This window comes from Neomonachus schauinslandi, chromosome 4, assembly GCF_002201575.2.
Source record: "Neomonachus schauinslandi chromosome 4, ASM220157v2, whole genome shotgun sequence".
NCBI lineage: Eukaryota > Metazoa > Chordata > Mammalia > Carnivora > Phocidae > Neomonachus > Neomonachus schauinslandi.
Genome location: NC_058406.1, coordinates 26,327,549 through 26,344,076, shown reverse-complemented (window position 1 = coordinate 26,344,076; position 16,528 = coordinate 26,327,549). Strand labels below are relative to the sequence as shown.

Genomic DNA, 16,528 nt, shown 5'->3' with positions numbered 1-16,528 from the left:
TTGGGATAAATACCTACCCCATATAACTTCTTATTTAGAGACTTTATGTTGTGTCAGTGACAGTATAGGGTAGTGGTTAGTCTGGAACTTTGGAGTGAGATGAAATGTTTGATCTCCCACTTTTCTGTTTATTTGTTAATTGAATTAAAATTAATTTAACCTTTTTGTTAATATAATTTCTTAAAGTATCTCACTATGTTGTTGAAAGGATTCTTTGATAGAGTATATAAGTTATTTAGCATAGGGCCTAGCTCATGGCAAGCACTGAATAAATAATAATATTGGTAATTTATGTAAATGGTAGCCATTATTATTATTGTTTCTTAAAACATGAGTAAAGTTACAGGCAGATTTTATTGTGAACTCAGCTTGAAAAACAGGTAGTTCTGTAAGATCTCTTAATATACATTGAACATCATCTCTGTTTCCTCCTGCTAAAGAGTCTTAACTTGTTAAGTAATCTTAAAGGTGGTAGATGATCTTCTAGATTGATGTCCAAGATCTGGTGAGGATGGCCCTTTGGTTCATGGATTACCTGGTCATCCTTGATTATTTGTACTGAAAAAAGTGCATTACAAATACCAAATTAATTACCTTTAATGTGTTTTGTTGTTAATATACATGAGTAGTTACTAATTTTCTTCAGTTTCATTTTATTATTGTCTGAAAGAACTTATTTTTCCCACATCCCAACTTCGAGAAAAATCTATAGAGTGGCCTCATAATCATGTTCAAATATTTCAGCCAAAGGCAGTCTTTGTAGGTAGATTTTCTTTTTTCTTTTCTTATACAACTTGTATGTTTGTGCTAGGTATCTAAATGTTATTTTATTTTCTTGATAGAATTCAGCCCAAACTCCTCCATATGCCTTGGGGAAATCATTGAGGCCCTCAGCTGAAATGATTGAGACTACCAATGACTCAGGAAAAACTGAGCTTTTCTGCTCTATTAATTGCTTATCTGCTTACAGAGTTAAGACAGTTATTTCTTCAGGTAATGTTTAAATTCGATAAATTTATAGATTTAGTAACTGTTCAGTGTAGCTGCTTTTCTTTCATTTTGTTACAAACTGAATTTATCTATGTGGTTAAACTGAGACCCAAGATTTAGTTTCCGAGAACTCATTTTTAAGTGAAAATAGTTTTTCACTGATTTTCTTGGTTGAGGTATTTATTTTGTAGTTTCTTTGTGAAAAGAAAGACCAAAAAAAAAAAAAAAATCACTTGTAAGTTCTAAATTTTTGTGTAAGTAGGACTTCACTGCGATTAGTTGCAGTTAGCACAGATTATTGTAAAGTTCCTTGATTTTAGTTTTGTATATTACTATTTTTTAATCCTTCTAATACACTTTTGGATCATTTGTTCATCTATGTAGCTTATTCATTGGTTTTTATTTTTTCTTACCAAGGTGTCCAGGTTTCATGTCATAGTTGTAAAACCTCAGCAATCCCTCAGTATCACCTAGCCATGTCCAATGGAACCATATACAGCTTCTGCAGCTCCAATTGTGTGGTGGCTTTCCAGGTATGATCTAAGGTAGTATTTTACCCCTGAGGTTCTTTTAGGCATTGGTCTATGGCAATATGTTAACTGCTGAAGGTCTATATTTACAAAAGATTAAATTTAAGTTAGAAAGAAAAAAATTCTGTTCAACTCTGGTCCCCGAAGTCATTTCTGCAAAATGTCTCAGCCAGGTATTGAGCCTCAGTGCCGTCTTCCCTATGCAGGGTCCCTACATAAACTACCCTTCCCTCCCACTTTTGCCTTTGGTTCTCTCCCTTTTAAAAGGATGGAAACTTAAGATATGGTTCAGATAAGTCCTCATGTGTCCCTTCCTCTCATCCTGGGCCAAATGTAATGACTCCTGGCATGAAATTATAAGCCTCCATTTACTTGTCCCATTTGTTCCTCACTCTCTGAGACAGACGGAGCAAGTAGAGTTTAGTGACCCTCTGGGATGGCAAGATGCCTGATAAAATGTCCCTGGCACCAGGGCAAAAGAGACCACTGGTGGCCACCATGCTCTTCATGGCCATCAGAGGCTAGTTGGTGATGGGCGTGCCAGTGGAGGGGTATTTTGAGGGAAAGAAGGGGTCTGCTTTAGTTTATTAGAGCCCTGTATTAGAAGTGTCTGGGAAGCCCTAATTCCAGTCCTTAACCTTATAATGTTGCATTTCTCAGTCCTTCTATTCTGGAAGTATGCCATTTAAACTCTTCCTGTGAAGTACTTTATAAAGTGTTAAGGAAATATTTGTGGGGGCATTAATTTATTAAAACAAGAAAACGAAAATTACCCAAGTCATCTTACTTCTTAGTTGCTAAATCTTTGCCTTATTTGTGTTCTTCCAGAATGTATTTAACAAGCCCAAAGGAACAAACTCTTCAGCGGCACCCCCATCTCAGGGCCAAGTGGTTGTAAGCCCACCGTCTGGGTCAGCAGTGTCAGCTACAGGAGGTAACGCCTCTGCCGGTTCCGGTTCCGGTCCCACCGGCTCCATCAGCAGCTCTGCCTCTGCCACAGCCAGTTTCCAGCCTCTTGCTGCCCCATCCCAAGTTGCTGTAGCTCAGACACTTGTTAAACTCAGGTGTCAACACTGTAGCCATCTGTTTGCCACAAAACCAGAACTCCTTTTCTACAAGGTAAAGAGAAATCATGAAAGGGATGGAATATAAATGTATCCATCAGAAGCATTTGTCTTTTCATCTTCGACAGTCACTTAATTTGCTTTGAAATGAGGAGAATGATTTCTTAAAGATAAAGCAACTGTTTAATTAGGTCTTAATGACTATTTTTTTTTTCTCTTTGCAGGGTAAAATGTTTCTGTTTTGTGGCAAGACTTGCTCTGATGAATACAAAAAGAAACATAAAGTTATGGCAATGTGTGACTACTGTAAATTGCAGAAAATTATAAAGGAGACTGTCCGATTCTCAGGGGTTGATAAGCCATTCTGTAGTGAAGGTAAAGAAAGCAAGCCAGTTCAGTTTTATCCACAGAGCATGTTGTTGTTATAAAGTAATTCACGCTGAGTTGAGCCATTAATCTATAATTTTCAAGTAATTTTGTTTTATGAGGTATAATTTGAGGATTTTTCTTGAGTTGATGCTTAATTCACTGTTTTTATACTTAAGTCACTTTAAAGTCTATAATTCTAAATGTTAACTATAATCTCAATAAAGAAAAACTTGAAAAAAATTTTTTTAAAGATTTATTTATTTTAGAGAAAGCACACGGCAGGGAGGGGCAGAGGAAAAGAGAGTCTTAAGCAGACTGCACGCTGGGCACAGAGCCTGATGTGGGGCTCGATCCCATGACCCTGAGAGCACGACCTGAGCTGAAACCAAGAGTTGGATGCTCAACTGACTGCGCCACCCAGGCGCCCTGAAAAAGATTTTAAATATTGTAATATATTTGTGATCATGATTGGCTTGTGGTGATGTTTTAAATTACAGTAATCTTAAATAAATTGCTTTAAAGCTCAAAAAAGACTTTTGAAAGATAATTAGGTCAATGATATTAGTATAGAGTGTAAAAAATCTCTTCATAAGTTTAGCAATGACTTGAGAGATCTTTCTGTTCTTGCACCCACTTGTAAAGAGGGTACTTAAGCAATTACTGCTTCTTGGCTTAAGAAACTTTTATATCGCTGATGTTTCTGAATATAGATGGCCTAATAGTTAGAGTATATGTAAAAGGTGATGCGAGTTTGTTTTGTGAATATAGAGACTATCCTTGCTCCTATCCTAGAAGCAAGTAATTGTTTCAAGTATGTAGAAATTAGCTTAGCTGGTACCTGAGACTGTGGAAACTCATTTTATCTCCTTCAGGTTAATATAAGTTTGATGTTTCTTCCTTTCATCCCTTCTGGTTCTCAGTTTGCAAATTCCTCTCTGCCCGTGACTTTGGAGAACGATGGGGAAATTACTGTAAGATGTGCAGTTATTGCTCACAGACATCCCCTAATTTGGTAGAAAATCGACTGGAGGGCAAGTTAGAAGAGTTTTGTTGTGAAGATTGCATGTCCAAATTTACAGTTTTGTTTTATCAGGTAAATGTAACATACCTTTTTGGCTTTCTGAAGTTAGTAGAAATTATTTTCTTAAAATATGTTTGGATCATGTGAAGTAAAATTTACTGTTTAGAACTGGGTTAAAATAAATTATGGGCTCCTAAAGCAAAATTCAACTGAATATAAATATGAAATTTTGGGGGTGAAGAGTATAGGATTTCTGGAGACTTTGTTGTTGTTTGAACATATATTCCTTTTATTTTTATATTTTGCTTTCTCTTGAGGCATATTGACCTTATTTATAACTGAGTTCTCTTAAGTTAGAACCTTACGTAGTTATGTTGCGTTAAGTGGCTCTCTCATTCAGAAGGTTGCTGTGATGAATTAGAAGTCAGACCTTGTTCTCACTTAATAGGTCAAATGACTATGACTGACGTCCTTACCCACTACCTTTTAAAAAAATTACCTTTTGAAAGGCTAACTGTGAAAGCTACAATTAATTGAACCACTAATACACACCTAGTGTTTCATAAGTGTTGTTTTATTTAATCCTCACTATGATCCTTGGAGGTAGGTATATTACTACCAGTTTATAAATAAGGTAAAAGAGCAAGATCCAAGGAAGATACGTAATATAACCTTCAAGAAGCTGGTAGGTGATAGCTAGACAGCACCTATAATACTTGAGTGAAACCATCTGGTTTTTTTGCCTACCTACCCCCTAAAATATAATCTTCTTCATGGAGAAGTATGTCTTTATCACAACTATATGACCAGGAAACTATCTCAGTGCTCAAGACAAAGGATACCTGATTAAATATTTTTTGAATGAATCAGTGTCTTTACAACTCCAAAGTCCATATTCTTTCTACTACATTATGCTGCTTCTTAACCTCTTAAAAGTAGAACCTACCTCTAAATTCCTTCATCAGTAATTTTGAAAATGGGAGATCAATTTTTATATTCTATATATTGAGGGCATTTATGTGGAAACAAATAATTAAGTATATCTATTTTTAACCACATTATTTTAAACCCTATATTTTGTGATCGCACCTGACTTATACATCCTGTTTTCTTAGTGCCTTCTGGTTTTATGACTAATGTTATCTTTTCATTATTTTGTGGTTTTAAGCCTATCCTACCTTACATTTCTTTCTCAGATGGCCAAGTGCGATGGCTGTAAACGACAGGGTAAGCTAAGTGAGTCCATAAAATGGCGAGGAAACATCAAGCATTTCTGTAACTTATTTTGTGTCTTGGAGTTTTGTCATCGGCAAATTATGAATGACCCTCTTTCACAAAATAAAGGTAAAATTAAACTTGGCTAACAGGATCTTTATGTTAGTGCTAGGATATGCTATTAGCACAGACAGTAATAAAAACAAAATTTTACTGGATTCAAATAGCGTGGATTTCCTGAAATTTTCCTGTAAGAATTCTTAAAGCTTGCCCTTCAGGGAAGGTTAATCCTGATGCTTTTTGCTATCATAATCAAACACACCAAGGAATCAATAAATGTTATGATAAGCACTAGTTTATCAGAAAGTTAGATTTGATTGCTTTTGGTTGAATTTATCTATACATAAATAACTTCCACTAAGAGATATATGTTATTCAGTTAATAAACTAGAAAAAAAAAATAGAAAATCAGGGCAAACAAAGGGAGAGGATATAAGTATGTTAATATAGTTTTTGTGACTGGCATAAGATTTGATCCAGAGCTTGCTTATAGCCAAGGAAAAAAACCAACACATTAATTATATCAGAAAAAATAAAGTAGACCAGTTCTTCATAGGTAGCAAAGTTTTGTTGGCTAAGAATAAAATAATTTTGCAAGTAGGACAGCTAATATGGTCAAAATATCCAGATGAATAGATACATATGTGGCATGTTCTTATAGTAGTTCCTTGAAGTAGTACTTCTCTGAGCTAGGTTCAAAACATTTGGTATTATGCTCTCTGATCAAAGCCTGGAGTGCTGTTGAATTGACAGAATCCATGTGCTTTGTCCTTACAGTCTGGCCCTTGTCTACCTTTTGCAGTCTTATTGATCATCACCTTAATCACATATGCCACGTGCCAATCTTTTATGTCATCATCTATTCCCTAAGACCAGTCAGGTCAGTGGTAGAATTTTCATTTTATAATATGGGTTGGCAAAAAACCAGTGGATGGACAGGTGCCTCACCAACTTATTTATAAAAATTATCGTGTTAAATTTTTATTGGAAGCAAGCTTAGGTGGAGGAGTTTTAATATTCACTAATAGAAAAGCCCAGTTGATTCTGAAGCTAATACCTATATTTTTACCTGTTAAGTAGCATTTGAAGTTTATAATTTTAGAGAATCAGCCTGTCTTTAAGTCCTATCGAATGTTAATTGACCAGAATCACTCTTTATACAGAGTTAGATATTTGCCCTGCTCCTTGAAAACTTAGTTGTTAAACAGGGTTTATTTTGTGCGTAACCTTTTTGTTTATACTAGGTCTTACCTTTTTATTTTAATCAGTAAATATTTATAAGGCGCAAACTGCTTCAGTGGAGCTCCCTTCTGCAAGGAAAAATACAACACCAGTTATAACCAGTGTGGTGTCATTGGCAAAAATATCTCCTACCCAGCCTACAGGGAACACCAACAGTGTTTTAAAAGGTATGACTTGATATAAAGGCATTTGGTTAGACTGTAGAGGTGAGTGCCGTCTAGTCTAAGTAGCTCTTGTTGCTAATATTTACATTTATATTTATATAAGGAAACATGCCCCTTTTTCTCAGAGGGAAGTGGGTAGCAAGTAGGTTGGCCTGGGTGGGGAAGGAAGTGGCATGTATAGTTTATTTTTTTAAGAACCTAAGCGATTTTAATATACTTGCCTTTATCACTGGAGATTGTAATACAGCTGGATAAGATTGAGGCCCAAGAATCTTTACCTTTACCAAGCATCCCAGGTGATATTGACGCCCAGTTTCGTTGGACCATTTTTTGTGAAATCCTGGACTAGACTCTGGCCCACCTTAGTAAGAGGAAAGTAATTTCTTGGTCTCAGTGTTTACATCTGTATATTCTGGGGATAATGTATGTTTTAATTTATTACAGGTGCAGTTACTAAAGACGCAGCAAAGATCATCGAAGATGTAAGTTTTATTGTTAATATTTTCCCTCATAGTGCCACTTGTGTTTATTTTCATTTTGGATGTAGCATTTTAATATGTACCTGAATATATTTCTGTTTGCAGGTTAGTCTTTAAAAAAAGAGTAATCTATTATGTACTAATTTTGAGATCTTAAAGTTACATCATTAATAAGAATGCGTTTCTGATTTATTTCATTGTGTTCTGTCTCCTTAATTTCTTTAAATACTTGTTAATTCCATCTGGTTACTACATTCAAGTATTTTTCTTTAAGACTAGAAAGTCTCTTGAGGGGCACCTGGGTGGCTCAGTCAGTTAACGCGTCTGACTTTTGATTTCAGCTCAGGTCTTGATCTCAGGGTTCAAGCCCTGTGTTGGGCTCCATGCTGGGTGTGGGGCCTACTTAAAGAAAGAAAGAGAAAGAGAGAAAGTCTCTTGAAAAAGTTCAGTGTAGTGTTGTTTTGTGCATCTTCAAATTATGTGAGGCTGAAAATAGTGCAAAGTAAAAATACATTTAAATTCCCACTTTATGTCTCAAATTTGAAATATTGTGAAACTTTCCAAAATTAAAAAAAATATTTTGAAGAAATGCATAATTTCAAATCTGGCAGGCCGAAAGGATTGCAAACTATGTCGTTGTCTGTGTCTTGTGTTAGCAGGAAACAAAATTCCCATCATCCTTTATCAATATCGTATGAACCTAATGTATCAGATCTTGGGTTGATGTTTTTGGTGACTGTTTTGGCTGTTCTCTTAGCATTTGCTTTTGGTACAATTAAAAATATTTTTATATATCATGTAACATTATCATTCAGATTCATTAAGTAGTGTATGCTAGTGCTGAAAAGTGTGCCCCAAATTCAGTATCTTTGGAACAGAAATTAGATATTATAAAGCTCTGTGATGAAGGCCAGGCCTCGGCTGTGAACCCCTGTGCTGTTCATTTAGGAGAGTGAAACCTGCAGAATATTAGAGATAATGCTCAAAAAAACAAAAGCAGCATTAAAGAAGGCACATTATTTAGTTCGCATGAAAATATCTTATAACCAGGAAAAAATAATGGAATAAATGGGAAAAAATCCTGGCAACACAGCTGGAAGATCAGTGCTGCCATAATGTGCCCCTAAGGCCAAGCCATCGCCTGTGCTAAAGCTTGAAGTGTTTTGATGATTTGAAAGGAAGGGAAAGTGAGACAAAAAGTTTACATGGCTGGCTTTCCAATTTTAAAGCCTACCAAGGTTGTAAGAAGCTATAACTGCTAACTGAAGCTATCAAAAACATTTCAGTTTTACCATAATCTAAAGAGGCTTTAACTTGGAAGACAGCCTCACACCTAATAAAGAATCTGTGAAAGTGGTAAAGAAGGTGAATTTGTACAAGGTTGGTGAAGGGGATGTTGACATTTTGCTTGGGTTGTTCTCCATGGATTAATAAAGGAAGACTTGCTAGAATTAGAAAAACAGGGCCCCAGCAGTTAGCCTGGGCCTTCAGCACAACAGCCAACAGTGAAGTAACTGGCATATGCTTTTGACCATATTCCAGCAACAATTGCTATTATTAAAGGAAATGATCCAAATGTGGATTGCTGTTTCATGGTGGCAAGGTGAAAAATGGACAGTGTTTCTGCATATCAAGAAACCTTCAGTGAAAAAAAAAATCTTCAGTGAAAAAAAAATTAAAGAACCAGCTACATTAGATCCATTCGTTAACAGAAGTCTTTCAAGGACTCAGACTAGCCTTCCCCATGATGTGGAGAGAGAGCTTCTCCTAATTTGATACTTTTTTTTTTTTAAAGATTTTTAAAATTATTATTTATTTATTTGACAGAGAGAGACACAGCAAGAGAGGGAACACAAGCAGGGGGAGTGGGAGAGGGAGAAGCAGGCTTCCCATGGAGCAGGGAGCCTGATGTAGGGCTCGATCCTAGGACCCTGGGATCATGACCTGAGTCGAAGGCAGACGCTCAACCAACTGAGCCACCCAGGTGCCTGGATCGAGCCCCCTCTGGGGTTCCCTGCTTGGCGGGGAGTCTGTTTGTCCCTCTCCCTCTGCCCCTCCCCACCGCTCATGTATACTCTCTCTCTCAAGTAAATAAATGAAATCTTTAAAAAAAAAAAGCATTCTATATTTGTTGTAGATTTATGTATTCTGAGAATGCATCCCTCCTCTATATGTATGGGACAGTTAGTTTTGAATTATTCAGGGTTTTCAGGCATACATCTCTCATATTAAATATGACTGCCCTATATTTTTCCCTATGTGTAGTACTTCTATAATTCACCAGTCATTTAACCTGTGTTATAGAATAGCTCTGATTAATATTTTCAGTTTAGGAAAATAGGAGGAAAAAAAACTAGGCAAATAAGCCCAATCTAACAATGGTTAATTCTCAGTGCTGGGAATACAGTAGAGCAGGATTTGGCAAAGTATGGAGTGGACCAAGTCCAGCCCACGACCTGTTTCTGTAAATATAATTTTATTGGAACATAGCCACTCACTCATTTATGGATTGCCTGTGGCTACTTCTGCACTACAATAGCAGAGATGAGGAGTTGCAACAGAGTCTGTATGGCCTGCAAAGTCTAAAACATTTACTACCTAGATCTTTATAGAAAGTTTACTGACATTTGCAGATTTTCTTCTTTGTACTTTACTGTATCTCACCTCTCCCTGAAATTTAAGACTATTTAAATAACTTTAGATTTACATTCAAGTGAAATTCTATGATGTTTATCTTTCTCTGTTTGACTTATTTGTCTTTCTCTGACTTATTTCACTTTGCATAATACCCTCTAGGTCCATCTATGTTGTTGCAAATGGCAAGATTTCATTCTTTGTTTGGCTGAGTTATATTCCTCTTTGTGTGTGTGTGTGTGTGTGTGTTTATCACATCTTCTCTATCCATCCATCTATCAATGAACACTTAGGTTGTTTCCATATCTTGGCTATTGGCTATTGTAAATAATGCTGCAGTGAACTTTGGGGTGCATGTATCTCTTTACTTTGGTGTTTTGGTTTTCTTTGGATAAATTCCCAGAGGTGGAATTGCTGGATCATATGGTAGTTTTATTTTTAATTTTTTGAGGAAACTCTATACTGTTTTCCACAGTTGCTGCACCAATATACATTCTCACCAAAAGTGCATGAGGGGGGCCCCTGGGTGGCTCAGTGGTTAAGCATCTGCCTTCGGCTCAGGTCATGATCCCAGGGTCCTGGGATTGAGCCCCGCGTCCTGGGATCAAGCCCCGCATCGGGCTCCCTGCGCAGCGGGAAGCCTGCTTCTCCCTCTCCCACTCCCCCTACTTGTGTTCCCTCTCTTGCTGTGTCTCTCTCTGTCAAATAAATAAATAAAATCTTAAAAAAAAACATGCACAGGGGTTTTTTCCTACATCCTTGCCAACACTTGTAATTTTTTGTCTTTTTTATAATATCTAATCTGACAGGTTTGAGGTGATATATCATTGTGGTTTTGATTTGTCCTTCCCTGATGATGAGTGATGGTGATCATCTTTTCATGTGTCTGTTGACCATCTGTATGTCTTCTTTGTTTTTTTTTTTTTTAATTTATTTATTTGAGACAGAGAGAATGAGAGAGAGAGAGCACATGAGAGGGGGGAGGGTCAGAGGCAGAAGCAGGCTCCCTGCCGAGCAGGGAGTCCGATGCGGGACTCGATCCAGGGACTCCAGGATCATGACCTGAGCCGAAGGCAGTCGCCCAACCAACTGAGCCACCCAGGCGCCCTGTATGTCTTCTTTGGAAAAATGCTTATTGAAGTCCTCTGCCCATTTTTTAATTGGGTTGTTTATTTTTTTTGATACTAAGTTGTGTAAGTTCTTCCTATATTTTGGTATTTAATCCCTTATCAGATGCATGATTTGCAAATATTTTCTCCTTTTCAGTAGATTGCCTTTTCATTTTGTTGATCATTTCCTTGCTTTTTATTTATTTATTTATTTATTTTTAAAGATTTATTTATTTATTTGAGAGAGCGAGAATGAGAGAGAGTACATGAGAGGGGGGAGGGTCAGAGGGAGAAGCAGACTCCCTGCCGAGCAGGGAGCCCGATGCGGCACTCGATCCCGGGACTCCAGGATCATGACCTGAGCCGAAGGCAGTCGCTTAACCAACTGAGCCACCCAGGCGCCCCATTTCCTTGCTTTTTAGTTTGATGTAATTCTGTTTGTTTATTTTAGCTTTTGCTGCTCTTGCCAAAAAAATGTTGCTAATACTGATGTCAAATAGCTAACTTCCTGGGGTGCCTGGGTGGCTCAGTCAGTTGAGTGTCCAAATCTTGGTTTTGGCTCAGGTTGTGATTTCAGGGTCTTGAGATTGAGCCCTCTGTTGGATTCCATGCTGAGTGAGGAGTCTGAGAGATTCTCTCTCTCTCTCTCCCTCTGCTCCTCCCCTTGCTTCTGCTCTCTCTCAAATAAATAAATAAAAATCTTTTAAAGTAGCTAACTTCCTATGTTTTCTTCTAGGATTTTATGGCTTCAGCTCTTTCATTCAAGTCTTTAATCCATTTCATATTTATTTTTCTATGTGGTGTAAAATAGTGGTCCAGTTTCATTCTTTTTTTTTTTTTTTTTAAAGTAGGCTCCTCACCCAACATGGAGCCTGATGTGGGGCTTGAACTCACAACCCTGAGATCAAGACCTGAGCTGAGATCAAGAGTCAGACGCTTAGGGCGCCTGGGTGGCTCAGTCATTAAGCGTCTGCCTTTGGCTCAGGTCATGATCCCGGGGTCCTGGGATTGAGTCCCACATCGGGCTCCTTGCTCAGCACAGAGCCTGCCTCTCCCTCTGCCTGCCTGCCACTCCCCCTGCTTATGTTCTCTCTCTCTCTCCCTCTCACTCTCTCTGTGTCAAATAAATAAATAAAATCTTTAAAAAAAAAAAAGAGTCAGACACTTAATCAACTGAGCCACTCAGGCATCCCTAGTTTCTTCTTGTGCATGTAGTTGCTGGGTTTTCCCCAACACCATTTATTGAAGACATTGTCTTTTACACACTATAGTGTGTCTCCTTTGGTGTAGATTGATTGACCATATATGGGCGGGTTTATTTCTGGGTTCTCTGTTCTATTCCATTGATCTATGTGTCTGTTTTCATGCCAGTACCATACTGTTTTGGTTACTATAGCTTTGTAGTATAGTTTGAAATCAGGGAGCGTGATACCTTCAGCTTTGTTCTTCTTTCTCAAGCTTGCTTTGGCTAGTTGAAGTCTTTGTGGTTTCATACAAATTTTAGGATTCTTTGTTCTAGTTCTGTGAGAATTGTTGGTATTTGATGGGAGTTGCATTGACTCTGTAGATTGCTTTGGGTAGTATGGGTGTTTTAACAATATTAGTTCTTCCAATCCATGAGCATGGTATAGCTTTCCATTTATTTGTATCTTCTTTAATTTCTTTCATCAGTGTCTTACAATTTTCAGGGTACAGATCTTTTATCTCTTAGATTAAATTTATTCCCAGGTATTTTATTCTTTTTGATGCAATTGTAAGTGGGATTGTTTTTTAATTTTCTCTTTCTAATAGCTCATTATTAGTGTATAGAAATGCAATTGATTTCTGTATGTTAATTTTGTATCCTGTGACTTTACTGAATTTGTTTATTAGTTTATTGACTGCTGTATAATATTTTGTGGAAGTAACACATTTTGTTTATCCATTGACTTATTGATAAACCTTAGGTTGCTTCAATTTTTAACTTACAAAATCTCTGCTACAGTGAACATCCTTGCATATGTCTCCATGTGCACGTGTGCAGGTGTTTGTCTAGTGTGGGTATGAAAGAGTGGAATTTTGGAGTCAAAGAGTATTTGCATTTTTAGTTTTTTTAAAATAGTTATTTCAGTTTTTGTTCCCACCAGCAGTTTATGATTGTACTCATTTCCCACAGCCTCACTATCATTTAATGTTATCAGATTTAAACTTTTTTTTTGTCAATCTGTTTAGTAATCTTATTGTCTTACTTTGCAGGTCACTAATTACTAGCATGTTTGCTTATATTTCTATGTTTTTGAACATTTGAATTTTCTTTGAATTTCCTGTTACTAATTTTTCCCCATTTTTGTGTTGAATTTTTTTCCTTATCGATTTATAGAATTTCTTTATATACTCTGGATTTGCCCCCACCTCTTTCTACTCATTTTCATTATACGAAAACATGCAGTAATACTTAATATCTATTTAAAAAAATCCTTTAACAGCATAGCCCTCTAGCTATTGTCCTATTTCTCTGCTCTCCATTTTAGAAAAACTCCTCTAAGGGTGGCCTCTACTTTCTGCCTCAATTCCCTTATCTGTTATCTTTCCTTAGCTCACTTAAGTCAGGCTTTGTCTGCACCATCCACTGAAACTGCTCTTGTCAAGGTTGCCACTAGCCTTTGTTTGCAAATCCAGTGGTCAGTTTTCAGTTCTTATTTTACCCATCCTTTCAGTAACATTTGATACAGTTGAAATACCTTCTTCAGCTTCCAGGTCAGAATACTTGTCCTTTTTCTCAATCTACATTATTCTCAGGGACTCAGTACCATCCTGTGGTTTTAAACACCACCTAGATGGTGGCTTATTCCCAGATATATTTCTCTTGCCATGACCTCTGAGCTCCAGATTCATGTATCCAACTGCCTACTTGACATATACACTTAGATGATTAATACCCATCTCAAATAATATGTCTAAATCAGAACACTTTTATTTTCCCTCAGACTTCCTCTCTAGTGTTCCTTACTTCTTACCACTACAATTGCTACCTCCTTTGAGCCACCATCATCTTTTCTCTGGTTCATTGCAGTGACTACCTACCTGTCTTCCTGCTTCCATTCTTGCCCTTCGCATTTTTTTCTCCACATTGTTAGCAGAATGATCTTAAATCAGATTGTGTCACTCCACTGCTTAAAAACCTTCAATGAAATTCTGAAAAAGAAGGATAAAGAAGGGGGAAGAGCTAGTTTCTGAAATTATGTTAAAACTCTAAATTTTATAAAGCTAGGTAGTTAAAACAACTGATACTAAAGACGTGAATAGACAGACAACTCAATAGAAAAGAAGTGCTGGGGTGCCTGGGTAACTCAGTTGGTTGAGCGTCTGTCTTCGGCTCAGATCATGATCCCAGGATCCTGGGATCGAGCCCTACATCAGGCTACCTGCTCCAAGGGGAGTCTGCTTTTCTCTCTCCCTCTGCCTGTCACTCCCCCTGCTTGTGCTCGCTCTCTCTGTCAAGTAAATAAATAAATAAAATCTTAAAAAAAAAAAAGAAGTCCAGAAATAGACCTAAATATATATGCAAATTTAGAAATAACAGATACGGCATTCAGATCAGTAGGAGATTTAGATTATTCAGTAAATGGTGTTGTGACAATTGAGTATACATATGGAAGAAAATGCAGTTGGATTTCTACCTTACAAGTTACACCAAAAGGAAGTCCAGATGGAGAAGACATTTAAATATAATAAAATAATAAAGTAGTAGGAAAAAATACAGGAAAGAATTTAAATGCAGAAGTGGGGAGTCTTTCTAAATATGTCACATAACCCAGAAGCCATAAAAGATTTGTTAGGGAAATTCAGCTACATTTCAAAGTCAAAAGACATGAAAAAAATGATAAGATTGCAATTCATGTCATAAAAGGTTGGTTTTTTTCATATGTGAAGAGCTTCTACGAATCAATAAGAAGACCCAGCACCCATTAGGAAAATGGGCAAAACTGTGATCCTTCAGTTTACAGACTATGAAATAAAAATTGTTCTTAAACATATGCAAAGATATTCAACTTCAAAATTAGAGAAATGCCAGTTAGAACTACAGTTTTATCAGATTGGCAAAGAAATATGATGGATAACACTGTTAAGGCATTTTTACATATTGTCAATAGCAGTTGGTAAAATTGCTACAGAGAGCAATTTAGTAAAACTTGTTAAAATTTAAAATGTAAATACCATATTACCAAGGAATTCCATTTTTAGGAATTTATCCTTCAGATACATTTCACATGTTTATAAAATGAAGTATAGACAGGGATGATTGCAGCATTGTTTGCAGTAGCAAAGGCTTGAAAACAACCAAATTGTTTCATCAGTAGTCAGAGCCACTGTGAGTTCATCCTGAGTTACTGTGTGAAGTAGAAAAAAAAAAAGCCTGCATGGGTAGGGCCTGAAATATACCCTTCTCCTAGCTCATACTTAGTCACGTGGCCTGGTAAGTGGAGTTCCCTTCACAAGCATATGCAGCAGCTCTTTGGGAACTGTAGTTAAAATAAATATGCTATATCCATACAGTAGAATACTATGTGCTTAAAAAGAATGTGGTAGCTATATCTGTACAGACATAGAGCAGTCTCATATATAATAAATGAAAAAGACAAAATGGTATAACATACTGCCATTTGTATTTTAAATACACACACACACAAACCACATGCCTGTACATATGTATAGAAAGCTCTGGAAGGCAGCCAGTAAATAGATAATAATGGTTGCCTCTGAGGAGAACCGAATGACCGAGGCAGAATTTTAAGAGGGGGAATTATTTTTTATTGTTTAATGTTTAAATCTTTGAATTTTATGTCATGTGTTACAGTACTCATTCAAAAAATATGCATAGAAATTTTTTAAAAGCTAAAGGAAAATGGCACAAGACAGGAATAGATAGTTCACAGAAGAGGAAAAACTAATAATGCTTAAAGATGCAAAATGCCTAACCCCACTACTGTTAGGTAATTTTTCATTTATTGAGAAATAGCAGAAAGTTTTCATAGTACTATGTTAACTAGAGTGTTGAGAAACAGGCTCACATATATTGCTGAAGGTCATATAATTTAATATAATATGCTTCTGTGAAAAGCAATTTGGCTGTACCATCATAATTAAAATCTTCTGACCCACCAAACCACACTTATAATACCTTATTCTATAAATATACTAGCACATGTAGGATTAATTTATATGTAGGGGTATTTATTATAGCATTGTTTGTAATAGCAAATATTTTTTTTTTTAGATTTTATTTATTTATTTGACAGAGAGATAGAGAGAGAGCACAAGTAGACAGAGCGGCAGGCATAGGGAGAGGGAGAAGCAGGCTCTCTGCTGAGCAGGGAGCCGGACGTGGGGCTCCATCCCAAGACCCCAGGATCATGACCTGAGCCAAAGGCAGCCGCTTAACCGACTGAGCCACCCAGGCTCCCCTGTAATAGCAAATATTTTTAACATTCACTATTCAGCAGCAGAGACTTCAGATTACCTACAGTACATTCAATGTATAAAGCTGCTACTAGGGCAGCTTTATACAAAGTTATGCAAATGTACCTTTATGATAGCTTGCTATAAGTACAGTGCATGGTAATATGCTGCCAATTTGTAGTCAGAAGCAACTTACTTAATTACAGGGACCA

At 36.8% G+C, this 16,528-nt stretch overlaps 1 protein-coding gene across 1 annotated transcript in view; it reads left to right on the top strand.

Moving 5' to 3' along the window:
• ZMYM6 (zinc finger MYM-type containing 6) overlaps window positions 1–16,528 on the top strand; it is a 43,183-nt gene that overhangs the window by 16,708 nt on the left and 9,947 nt on the right. The window contains exons 6-13 of the mRNA XM_044913958.1: window positions 843–993; window positions 1,408–1,523; window positions 2,349–2,639; window positions 2,809–2,959; window positions 3,874–4,046; window positions 5,171–5,318; window positions 6,518–6,658; window positions 7,100–7,137. Coding sequence (XP_044769893.1) covers window positions 843–993; window positions 1,408–1,523; window positions 2,349–2,639; window positions 2,809–2,959; window positions 3,874–4,046; window positions 5,171–5,318; window positions 6,518–6,658; window positions 7,100–7,137 — 1,209 coding nt within the window. The remainder of the gene's footprint in view (window positions 1–842; window positions 994–1,407; window positions 1,524–2,348; window positions 2,640–2,808; window positions 2,960–3,873; window positions 4,047–5,170; window positions 5,319–6,517; window positions 6,659–7,099; window positions 7,138–16,528) is intronic.